The 12,165-nt window shown below is 57.4% G+C and overlaps 2 protein-coding genes across 2 annotated transcripts in view; one reads left to right on the top strand and one right to left on the bottom strand.

Annotated features, from left to right (window-relative positions):
- TRAM2 (translocation associated membrane protein 2) overlaps positions 1 to 5,643 on the top strand; it is a 73,361-nt gene extending 67,718 nt beyond the window's left edge. Inside the window, exon 11 of the mRNA XM_029050808.2 lies at positions 142 to 5,643. Within this exon, the coding sequence (XP_028906641.1) occupies positions 142 to 215 (74 nt within the window). The 3' untranslated portion in view covers positions 216 to 5,643. The remainder of the gene's footprint in view (positions 1 to 141) is intronic.
- A 1,886-nt stretch (positions 5,644 to 7,529) lies between these two features.
- The window catches only part of EFHC1 (EF-hand domain containing 1), a 32,550-nt gene continuing 27,914 nt past the window's right edge, over positions 7,530 to 12,165 (bottom strand). The window contains exons 10-11 of the mRNA XM_029051883.2: positions 10,150 to 10,366; positions 7,530 to 7,829 (exon numbers count right to left, since the gene is read on the bottom strand). Of these exons, the coding sequence (XP_028907716.1) occupies positions 7,761 to 7,829; positions 10,150 to 10,366 (286 nt within the window). The 3' untranslated portion in view covers positions 7,530 to 7,760. The remainder of the gene's footprint in view (positions 7,830 to 10,149; positions 10,367 to 12,165) is intronic.

The raw sequence follows: 12,165 nt of genomic DNA, 5'->3' as shown, positions 1-12,165 counted from the left end.
GTGTTCGGCCCCCTGCCGGGATCTGCCGCCCACCCCTGCCATCCACACGCTGACCCTGAGCTGGCTGAGCCAGACTGGGGCCCCTCTTTCCTTTGGCCAACACACTGTGGGGGCGGGGGTGGGGTGCTGTCTCCTTCTCAGGCTACCATGAAAACGGAGTGATGAAAGCAGAGAACGGAACATCCCCCCGAACCAAGAAGCTCAAGTCTCCTTAAAGCCAAAGCCCCGTGAGTGGAAGCGGGCACCAGGAAGGAGTCCCGGGGCTAAGCCACCACGCCCTCCTCCTCCTCCGACAGCTGAAATGCGTCTTCGACAGGTTTCGTGTTTTCCTCTCCCTCCTTTTCTTCGTCCCCTCTTTTTTATAAACCGTTTTCAATCAAACCAAAAATCTCCTTTCCTTTTCCTTCTCCTCGCTGAGCCTCCTTCCTGCCATTCCTCTGGGCTGGATCACAGAGAAGCCCGGGATCTCTCGCTCTCTCTCCTCTGGCCTTTGCTCTTTTTCAGTCCTGGCCCCTCCACCCCCTTTCTTCCGTTTCTTTTCCCCTCCCTCTCCCCTTCTCTCCACAGGTGTGTTTTTATCACTGTGCAATCTTTTCTCTGTGTAACGTTTGGCCGGGGGGGGGGGGCGGGGGGGGACCTCACCCGAAGGAACCTCGATGCCCCCGGCTCGGGCCCCCCTCTGCTCTCCGGTCGCCCTGTGGGGGTGGCAGGGAGAGGCTCCAGGCCCGCTTCCCGTCAGGCCCGGACAAGCCCTCCGGGGCCTCCTGGACTAAAACTACCAGCCATGCTGCGGCAAGCAGTCGATGAATCCTCGATGAATCCCGCCTCGGACAGCTCGGGAGACCACCCGGCCCGTGAGAGCCCCGGTGGAGAGAATGGGCTGGGCTGGCAGGGAGGGGGCAACCCCTGCCCCCCTCCCCGGGCCGATCCCGGCCACGGTCCTGCCCTCGACCACGTGCGTCAGGAAACAGAAAGACACACCGGTTGGCACTGCTTGTCTCCATCCCTTCAGGAGTCCAGCTTGGCCCTGGACCAGCTCTTCCTCCCGGACTCTGGCCCACCCCGGACCTCGGGGCTCTCTCCCAGAACAGCCTCCGCCATCCTCGGCCGTGACTGCCGTGGGCGGCCGACGGTGGGGCGGGGGTGCTGAAGCCCCTAGAAGCCGCTCTTCCTAGTAACTAGGTTTCTTCTGCGTCGGACCCGGGGACCCATCAGGACCGCCCGGTACTCCTGCCCCTCCGGGCCGTGTCGATGCCCTTCCGGGCCTCGGGGCCCTCGCCGCACGTTGTCTTGGTCCCGAGCCCCGGTTCCGAGCAGCCACGTCCGACCGGAAGCTGAGAGGCCCGGCTCCCCGGTAAAACCCCGGCCCGTTCCTGGAATTGACCCCGGCCGGCCTCTTGGAAGGTCCTTCAAGGAGGAGACCTGACAGGAGGATCCGAGCTGCCAAATGGGATGTGGCCGTCTCTGGGACACCAGCATTTGCTTCGTTTCAGGCTGGCGCTCTGACGCCTTTCGACCGAGGGAAGAAGGGAGTCGGGGAGGGAGGGAAGGAAGGAAAGAGGGAACGCCTCCCTCCTCTCTGCCCTCCTGTTTCCTGCTGGGGAAGGAGGCGGAGATAGAGGGGCCGGGATCGGCTTCCGAAGCGGGTGCAGGGTGGGAGGGAGAGAAGAGATGTATCTGTCGGTCATCTCCCCTCCTGCTCCCCGTTCGCGCTCGTCCACGGGACCCCAAGCCGGGCAGCTGGTCGGGAGTTGGCCAGTCTCAGGGAAGGACGGGGGCCATTTCTGCGTCCTGTTTAGTTTGAGCCACGCCCTGGGGCGACGTCAACAGCTGGCTCTCTGGATTCTCCTCAGGAGAGATAGTGGCCGCCGCTTGCCAGACGGCCCCCAGATGAGCCAGCCGTTTGTCCCACCTCCCCACCGGCCTCCCGGCCGCGGCCTCGCCGTCCCCGCCCCTGCCTTTCCAGCCCCGCGGCCAGCAGAGAGTCCCGTTTCCTACCAGAAGCCGGGGCGAGGGGCAGCTGTGTGCCGAGGTAGAGTGAAGCTTTGCCCTGACTCCGGGTTCACCAGGGCCCTGGGTTTTATCCCCTCCGCAGAGTTCCCAGGACACCTCTGTGTGGTCCCTACACCCCAGAGAATGACTTCGACTCGGTTTTCTCCAGAGAAAGAGTAGGCAGAAACTGGGTCAGGGCGGGGTCGGGATGTGGGCAGAAAGTGTAGGAATGAGGGCCCAGCCTGAAGAGATCGAGGTTGGGGTGTCAGCCATTTGGCCAGAGAAATCTTAGCCCAAGCCCACAGCGGCAGCCTGCTTCTGGGCTGCTTCATTTCAGCCGCCACAGCCCAAGTGGAATGGGCGAGTTGTCAGGAGGGTGCCCCCTCTGCCCGGCTTCCAGGAGGGCAACCCAATTTGCCCCGGCTACCAGGAGGAACCCCCTCTGTCCTCCCGGTGTTGGATCTCTTGGCCACATCCGCTGCCGGCTGGCCCTGATTCACGGCAGCGGTTGTGGTTAGGCTCCCTGTATCCCATGCGTTCACCCCGTGTCCCAGACGGAAGGGCCCCGCCACCTGCCAAGTGCCACTGGTACACACCTGGCCCCCGCCCTCCTCCGCCTCCCAACACCCTCTCGCCGGGGCGGGAGTATAAGGGTTGAATCTACCTCAGACGCCACCCTGGGTTCTCGTGCCTTACTCTGCGTTGGCTGACGGCGCTTTGGGAAGAGGGAGAGCGGAGTAGGTGGATTCGGGACGGGCGGTTGGACGTCACTTTGGCAGGCGGGGATGGGCAGCTCGGGGGCATCGGGTCCCTCTCGTGGGAGCGTCACTTCGGCGCTTCGATGGGGCATCTTCGGCTGGGCCCCAGGCGTGGCTGTGGCAGGTCGGTGGCGCCGCGGTAAGTCGCCGGGGAGAGGGCTGGGCGGGGGTGGGAGGACCCGGCTGCGCTGTAGTTACAGAGAAAAAGAGGGGAGGGAGCCGAGGGTGGGGAGGAGCTGCTTCCCATCGTTTACAGTGGCACCCGTGCCCACCCGCCTAGCTGGCGCAGGCAGTGAGAATTCTCTGCGTTCCCTGGCCGAGAAATGGCCTCGCTGACCAAGGAGGCCCCAGATCCCACCCTGGCAGATTTACCTCTGAGCGGAATCCCTCTGGGTCTAGCGCCTCTCCAGCGGGTTGCTTTAGTCAAAGGAGAGGAACCTCTTCCCGACACAGTGTCGGCTGACCTGCCCCTGGTCGGGCCAAGAGGATCATCCCCAGGTGCCTGGTAGCAGGCAGCCTGGCCCCAGTGGAAAGAGTCAGAGGACCTAGGTTCGAATCCCAGCTTTGCCACTTGCCCGCAGGGAGACCTCGGGCAAGTCGCTTCTCTGAGCCTCGGTTTTCCGGCAGAGGAAATACCTATTCTATTCTCCTCCTTATTTGGGCCGTAAGCCCCATGTGGGATGGGGCCTGGGTCCATCCTGATTGTCTCATATCTCTACCCCAGCACTTAGTATGCTGTCTGGCACACAGTTAGCTCTGAATAAATACCATTTAAAAACAACCCCAACAACAACAAAAAAGTAACCCCTTGTGGCCCGGCAGTGATGGGTTCAGGCCGGATGATGGATAATCTCAGTCTTTTTCCTCAGGCTTGAAGCGGGCTCCCTTCCAAACCCTCCCCCGTGGATCTAGCTGTCTGTCTATTTCTCCCCTCCCCTCCTCCCTCCGCTTTCCTGGATTACCGCCCCTTCCTCCCCCGACACCCAGCTCCTCCCATTCCCACAATAGAAACCAGCCATCACCAGCAAAAATGGAATATTCTCATCTCCCCTCCCATCAATCAATCCAGTGGTATTTATTGAGCGCTTACTGTGGTAGATTACAAAAGAATACGTAAAGACGCGACCGTCGTCCTTAAGGAGTTGTCGTCTAGCAGATTATAACGGAGCGTGACCGTCTCCCGTGCCCCTCCCTACCATCCCAAGCCTTCCACCCGCCTCGTCTACAAGGGTGGCACCCGGAACCAAAGGGCTACCGGAAAAAGCAATTCAGACTCCCCAGAACCCTGCGGCCTGGGGAGGCGGCCCCTCTCCCCGGCTTCTTTACAGCGGTTTTGTGATTCCCACAAGTAGATCGTTACCCTTTTTGTATCGGAAGTGCCTTACATTGCCATATATCTTTGTATTCTTACATATGTACTGTACAGATGGCCCCATCCACTGCCGGAGAGCCCGGCTGTGGGCCCCGGGCAGCCTTGAACGTCACACCCGAGCGGGGTGGTTTGTCAACGGGTCGGGCTGTCTCGGTGGGGGGGCCTCATCGGTTCCTCTGTCTTCGTTTTAGTTCTGGCATTTTAGCCCGTAGAGTTTTGTGTTTTCCTTGACCCTCGTTTCGGCGGCCGGGCTCGGCCGTCCCCAGTCACGGCCCGGTCGGGAGGCGGGAGAGGGTGGTCGACGCCTGCTCGGCGGCGTGGGGTTCAGCTGGCGTCCGTCGTTTTCTCTGCCTCCCCTCGGCTCCTGGTCTAGAACCACAGCCCAGGCTCGCCCGCACCCCCTGGGCCCTCTCCCGACTGAAGTACTGTACCTCTTACCGAACCCCCTCTCTCTCCCGGATCGATTGCCTCAATTCAACCCAAAGTGTTGGCTCTTACGCTTTGCCTCCTTCCAGATCCGAGGGTTGACGCTCACGAACACAGCTGCCCGTTGCAGAGAGAGCCGAGCCGATGACCCCCGGTGTCGTACAACTCTGCTCTGGAAGTTCTCAATTCAGTGTTGTCTATGTTATCTCCCCCCCCACCCACACACCCGGGGTGTGCAATAGCCCTCCCAGGACCTGTTCTCGACGTGGGCCTGTCCACGACGAAACCCTGAAAATGGGAGGGAGATTGGGATCGATTGGAGGGGGACGCTCCATCCCGGACCCCAGGGAGACTCCAAACCCTTTCTCTCTCTGGTTGGTCTCTCCAGGCTCCGGGTCTCGTCGGCAGTCTGACGGAACCGGGAGCGTTTTGTAGAAACCGTTTTCATTTTTATTTTTTTGGACTTGTTGAATACTTCCTCGCGACGGGGCATTAGTAAGTCATTTTTGAATCTGAACCAAGCCCCTGGAGGGAGGGGAGGTGGGGGCTTAAGGGATAACATTCGGGTCGGGGGGGGGGCTTAAGGGATGTTGAGACTTTGCGGGCTTCCCTCTTCTATCTGTGGGAGGGGTGGAGAGAACGTTTGCTCCGAAGTCTCAGCCCAAGCGGGTGACTCAAAATTGAACCCGGGCAAGGTCGGGAGATCGGGTGAGGAGGGGTCAACAGCGGCGCGCGGTCATTCCACCCTCCTCCCGGGGCCCCGAACCACCCTCCTTACGTACGATGGGCTCCCATCGTCTTCCTTTCCCCCCTTCATCCCGTTCGTCTTGCGGACCAAATTTCAACAAGGATCTCAAGGAAAATTTGTACCTGCCGTATTTATGCTTTAGTGTTAAAGGGTTTGTGTTGTTTTTGTCTTCGTTTTCGGTGAGCCGTTTCCGAATTCCTCTCCGTGTATTTTGTTCCCCTGTCCGGTTTAAAAACGAGCTACCATTTTGTATGGAATTTTTGTTAGTGTGCGTTTCGAAAACAAACGACCCACAAAAATATTTTCTGAAATAACTGCATAAAAAGCATAGAATTATCACTCAGTCATCTGGTCTTCCGGAGTATCATTCCTTGATGCGTGTTGGCCGAAGTCTTTGAGCGTCCGTATTTAATTTTTCTAGGGGGAGATTGACGGAGGTTACCGCAACCCAGCCCGTGATCTTCACTAGCTCCTCTTTGTGTTTTTCTCCAGTGGTTCCCGTGACTTACACGCAGACACACCCGGGTCCCGCAAATGTCTGCACGGTTGTGAGCAAATGGGTTCCACGTGTATTCGTGGAAAGGGCGGCAGTGCCCATCTGTCCCCGTCGAGGCTACCCGCCAGGGCGGTTTTCCTCTTGTCTGGTTTCCACCCTCCCTGAGCCAACCAGCTGTCAGAAACCACCCCATGGAATGGAATGGCAAACATATGGTGGGGATCCTGGCTCCGGGACGCTTCAGAGGGCTCGGGATCCAGTCTCCGGCAGTAAGGGACCGATGGCCTTTTTGCCTTTCCCCGGACACCAAACGAAACATCGTGGCCGTATTGGGTCTCCTCGGGAGGCCTGGTGTAACCCGGTGGCATCTGCTCTCGCTCCGTACGCCTTGGGGCCAGAGACGGAGCACGCCCCCTCGGCGTCACGGGCCCGGCGGGCAAGAGTACAAGGGATGCCCTCTGGGGGATCCTCACGCTCACGTCTCACCGACGGCCGCGTGGACCTCGGCTGCCTCCCTGCAGCAGCCCGGCGGGTGCTTTTGAAGACTGAGGGTTCTGGAGTCTGCTGCAGGGGAATTAGAGGCACTTCACGGTTGCTTGGACATTGCCAGTTCAGTAGGAAAAGTGATTCTATGCGCCTTCCTTGGTTACTGCTGCTCTGCCCCATTGGGGCCATGGACCAGAGTTTGTGCTTGGCTGATGTGGCCTCCGGGGCTTCTCTCTCTCCCTCTCTCCCTCTCTCCCTCTCTCCCTCTCTCCCTCTCTCCCTCTCTCCCTCTCTCCCTCTTTCCCTTTCTCTCCCTCCCCCTCCCTCCCTCCCCCTCTCTCTCTCCCCCTCTCCCCCTCTCCCTCCCTCTCCCTCTCTCTCCCTCTCTCTCCCACCCCCCACACTCATAACCACCCCTTCCTCTCCCTCTCCCTTTCCCTGTCCCCCCAAAATGGGTATTAAATCTGTAAACCCCAAGTGGGACATGGACTGTGTCCAACCCGACCAACCAGACCTAACTTCTACCTACCCCATAATAATAATAATTATGGTACTTGTTAAGTGCCTACCACACGCCAAGCACTGTTCTAAGCGTTGGGGTAGATGCAAGATAATCGGATTGGACGCGGTCTCTGTCCCACAGAGGGCTCACAGGCTTCGTCCCTGTTTTACGGATGAGGTAGCTGAGGCATTGAGTAGTGACTTGCCCAAGGTCTCACGGCAGGAGGGACAGATTAGAACCCAGGACCTCTGACTCCCAGGCCCGTGCTCTTTCCACTAGGCCGTGCTGCTTCTGCCAGTGCTTGGCATAGAGTAAGCGCGTAAATGCCAAAAGATACTTACACAGACTCACAAACCCCCCAACCTTTACCCTATCAGCTTCGGCTCCATCTTTCTGGGAGGTTCTCAGAGAATAAGCATGTGAGGATTCCCACTCGGCCCCTCAGAGGTTAGGCTGGTGGCCTTGACCTCTAGGAGAGCTGCGGGGGAATTTGCTTTGCTTTCCTGAACAGCGAGGTGCCGGGGAGTCACAGGGCACAGGACGCTGGCCTGTGACCAGTAGAGTAGCTCAAGGGAGAGTCTGGGGGCGGGGCACCTCCAGGGTACCAAAAGCAGCCGTTTGGGGGTGACCGGCCTGGAGGAAAGTTCTTCGGTTTTTAGGGAATTAGGCTTAGAGGCCGTCCCCCCCCCACCACACACGCACACACGATCATACGATGAGGTGGGGACACCCGTCAAAGGAGTGCTGGAGGGAGGGTTGAAGGAATTTATTTCATCGCTCCTCCAAGCGCTGACTTCCCATACCCAAAGACATGACCCACTGAGGCCCCGCGAGTCAGCTTAAGTCTGGAGAAGTCACGAGCGGTGCAGCCGAATGGAAATGTCACTGAGGAGTCTTCCCAGAAGTGAGGATGTGTGCGGAATGGGAGTTTCCACAAGGCTCGGTCGTTGGCGGGGGTCTTCTTTCCTCCCGGGGCTGGGTTAGTCGGGGAACGCTCGGGTGAAGTTGTGGTAACTGATCTTGTCTTCGCGGGAACACAGCCTGATTAGCTGGAAAAGAGCAAGTAGAGCAGGTGACCCGTGCAAGAACCGTCCAAGAACGAGTGGTTGGGATTGCCAAGGGAGTGAGTGGGGAGAAGCAGCCTAGTGGCCTAGTGGGAGAGCACCAGCCTGGGAACCAGAAGGACCTGGGTTCTGATCCCGGTTCTGCCGTGTGTCTGCTGTGTGACCTTAGGCAAGTCACTTCACTTCTCTGGGCCTCAGGGACCTCATCTGCAAAACGGGGATTAAGATGGTGAGCCCTGTGTGGGACAGGGACTGTGTTCAACCTGATTAGCATAGTACAGTGCTTGGCACACAGTAAACATTTAGTTAAAAAAAAAAAACCACGCCCCCACAGCTTCTCTGGGCCTCAGAGACCTCATCTGCAAAATGGGGATTAAGGTCGTGAGTCCCATGTGGGACAGGGACCCTGACCAACCTGACTAGCTTGTATCTCCCCCATCGCTTAATTCAGTGCCTGGCACATAATAAGCACTTAACAAATACCATTTTAAGAAATGCTTGAAAAAGAGCAAAGAGAAGGAGAGGCGGCAATGGAGCCCTGCACCATAGACCGAGGTATCGCCTGACTTGGAGGGCTTCGTTCCCAGCCCGCACTTCAGGGACTTGCCGGGCCTCTGCTCAGCCCGTGCTGCTTCGGACCCAGACCTCTGACGTGGGTTCCCGTTTCGGGCTGCGACCCGGTCATTTAGGTTAAGGATAACTACACATTGGAATGACTTCTGCCTGCCCCCTCTTAGAATGGAATTCCCTTGGGGCTAAGGATCGGGTCAGAGGAAATGCCCGGGCACGTAATTGCTGTAGGACTGAGGATGGGATGAATAAGGCACTGTAAGTTCATCGTGTGTAGTTATCCGGGTCAGAGTGAATCGTCTTCTTTTCTTTCCAGCCCTCGCTACGTTGCTTCCCGCATCGTAAGTGCCGAATAAATGCCCCCTGACTGTAGGATGGCATGGTTCACGGAGTTGCCCCACTGAGCTGCAGGGAAAGGGTTTTAACCCATACTGGCTTCTTTCCCCCTGGGTAAGCGATTGGCTTAGGCAGAGGAATTAGCTCCCGAGTGTCCTATTGTTTCTCTGAGGAGGGCTAGCTATCGGGGTGCCCCCTTGGTTCCCTCCACCTCAGGGGCAGAGCCAGGGACCGTGAGATTTCCCGCTCCAGACCCCAGAGTTGTAGATTATCCTCCCACCCCGCTGCGCCCCCCACGGTCGGTGAGCCAGGTATCTCCTGGACGGGCTGGGGTTGCTAATTGCTCCCACTTGGACACCTGACCAAATCGTGAGCCTCTCGGCTCCCCTGCCTGGACCAGCCCCGTCCCTCCGTGGGAAGCAGCGTGGCCTTGTGGAAAGAGCCCGGGCCTGAGAGTCAGAGGACCTGGGTTCTAATCCCAGCTCTGCCACTTAACTGCTGTGTGATCTCAGGCAAGTCACTTCACTTCTCTGGGCCTCAGTTTCCTCATCCGTAAAAGAGGGATTAAATCCTACTTCCTCCTCCTTAGATGGTAAGCCCCATATGAGCCAGGGACTGTGTCCAGTCTGATGACCTTCCGTGTCCCCTAGCACTTAGCCCAGTGCTTGGCACATAGCAAGCACTTCGTTGGGTAGGGATCGTCTCTCTTTGTCGCCGAACTGTACTTTCCAAGCGCTTAGTACGGTGCTCTGCACAGGGTGCGTGCTCAATAAGTACGGTTGAATGAAAAAATAAATACCATTATTATTCTGCAAGGATTCTTCAGCCCAACCTGCGAGCACGGGTTGCCTCCACGTCCCCCTCCATCCTAGCCCAACTGGGATAATTACATCATAATCAACCAATGGTACTTCTTGAGCACTCACATTGTGCCAAACACTGTACTGAGCTCTTGGGAGAGTACAACGGAACAGAGTTGGTAGACGTATTCCCTGCTCACGATGAGCTTACAGTCCCGGGGGGTAAAGTGATCAGATCCAACCCAGTCCCTGTCCCACCTAGGGCTCAGTCTAGGGGAGAGGGAGACCAGGTATTGAATCCCCATTTTACAGATGAGGAAACTGAGGCCCAGAGAAGTTAGCGTCTCGTCCAGCAGACACAAGGCAGAACAGAGATTAGGACTCCCCGCCTGGTGATCTTTCCACTTGGCCACGTCGCTTTAAGTCCCTAGGAGAAAAGAGCGACGGGGCCCGGCTCAACCTTCCCAATCAACCCACAGATTGAGCAGACACCGTGTGCAGAGCACCGCGCTGAGCGCTTGGGAGAATACGATACGAACGGAATCGGGAAGACGTGATCCCTGCCCACAGCGAGAGTCCTGCCTGTCCCTACTGCTGACCTGGTTAATAAGGCAGTTGTTGATTGGCACGTTTAACGTATTGCAGAGGGCAAAGAACACGTCTCTGTCCACGTATCCAGATCCATCCTCGTCGTAGGAAAGGAATGCCTCTCGCATCCTGCTTTTAGGCAAATAGTTCTGTTGCTTGAGCTGCTCCTGAATCTGCCCTATTAGCACTTCCATTTCCTTCTCGTCTGGATTATCTGCAGTCATACGGCTGTGGAGGAAGGAAGGAAATGACTGCTCGCGGAATTTATTCTTGACCGGTCGCATCTGGCTGACTAAGGCTATCGACGAGCCTACCCGGCGGAGTTTATGGTGAAAGATCACTCGAGTCGACCGAGCGCTTACTCTGTGCAGCGCGCCGGGCTAAGCGCTTGGGAGAGGACAGTATAACGGAGTTGGTAGACGTGTTCCCTGACCACAGTGAGTTTAGCTCTTCTGACCAGTAATTATGAAAAAGAGCAGCTGTTTGTCCTTAACCCTCATCAATCAATCAATGGTATTTGTTAGGCGCTTACTGCGTGCGGAGCACTGTACAAAGCGTTTGGGACAACGCAGCACTACCTAGGTGGTAGACACATTTCCTGCCCACAAGGAGTTTACCACAGCCATCACTTTGGTTCAAATAATTGAAATATCACGGTTGGACTACTCATTAGTCTTCCCCACCTCTTGGACCATTAGTCCGTACTCCACTCGGATTAATTCGGAAGCCCATGGGGGGGATCCGATGATCTTGTATCTACCCCAGCTCTTTGTGCAGCGCTTAGCGCATAGTAAGCACTTAAATACCATAATGATAATAAAAATAATGATTATTATCATTATTATTCCACAACTGGGATGGAAGAGTAACACGCTCGGGCCTAGGGTAGGTCAGCCCCGGTAGGGTGTCCACCGTGGAAGTTTGGACACGTGCGTAGAGCGGCGTTTATGTCACTCACCAGTACCGTGAGCTACCAAATCTATTCCCCTAACTGTTAGTGAGTAGGTTGCCGGTGAGTCGGTAATGCTGTGTGGTTTTTTGACCTTTTTTGCGTGAAGTGAGCCGTCTTTTTAGAGGGAGGTTTTGCGGCTCTGGCTCTCGCTCTGAATTTCAGCGCCGTGCAGGAGGCAAGAGTGAAAAGTCGACTCCCACCAGCCCGGGAGAGGGCAGGAGGCCGAGGAGCTGAAAGGAGCCACCCCCGTGGCCACCGGGATCTGCCGGCCCAAAGAGCCAGAGCGGCGGGAGCGAGGGCCAGCCCTCTATGGGCACCGATGGCGCTGCTCGTGGCTGCGGGAGCGGCCTTAGGATGGGGGGGTGCCGCCACGGCGGGGCCAACTTTGCTCCTTGGGAAACACGCCGGCGGGAGGCGATGAGGGTGGGGAGGAGAGGGACCAGCCAAAGGCAAGCCAACGCCAAGCCCTGCCCAATCTGCCCGAGCACCACCCTGTTTCCACCGAGCCCTGCCCAGCCCATGCCCAGCCAATGCCAAGCCCTGCCCAGTCTGCCCAAGCACCACCTTATCTCTACCCAAGCCCCGCGCGGGTAAGGCCGGGCCCCGCCCAATCTGTCCCAGCATCTCCTCGTCTCCGAGCCTCACCAAATCTCTGCCCAAATGCAGCCCAGTCAATCCCCGCCCCACCCAGTCTCTGCCCGAGCCCCACTCAGTCTACACCCACGCCCCGCCCAGCCAAGGCCAGGACCAGGCGTTGGTCTTCCGGACCGTTTTACATTACTTCCGTCCCGGTGCCCTCTTGCCATTTTGAGGGGTACTGGATGGCCAGAAACAGGGTAGCACCGTTTCCCAGAAAGGCCAGCCTTAGCCTTCAAAGGGATACTGGAAGTCCAAAGTTTCCAACTATTCTGCCTTCTTCCCTCTCAATTAATCAATCACTGGTATTTATTGAGTGCTTACTGCTTGCAGAGCATTTGGGAAAGTACAATACAGTCAAGTTATAATAATAAACTGTGGTATTTGTTTGCCAAGCATTGTTCTGAGCACCGGGGCGTGCACAAGATAATCATGCTGT

This window comes from Ornithorhynchus anatinus, chromosome X1 (genome assembly GCF_004115215.2).
Source record: "Ornithorhynchus anatinus isolate Pmale09 chromosome X1, mOrnAna1.pri.v4, whole genome shotgun sequence".
Lineage (NCBI taxonomy): Eukaryota > Metazoa > Chordata > Mammalia > Monotremata > Ornithorhynchidae > Ornithorhynchus > Ornithorhynchus anatinus.
Note: the sequence above shows the minus strand (reverse complement) of the source record. Positions and strands in the feature narration are given on the sequence as shown.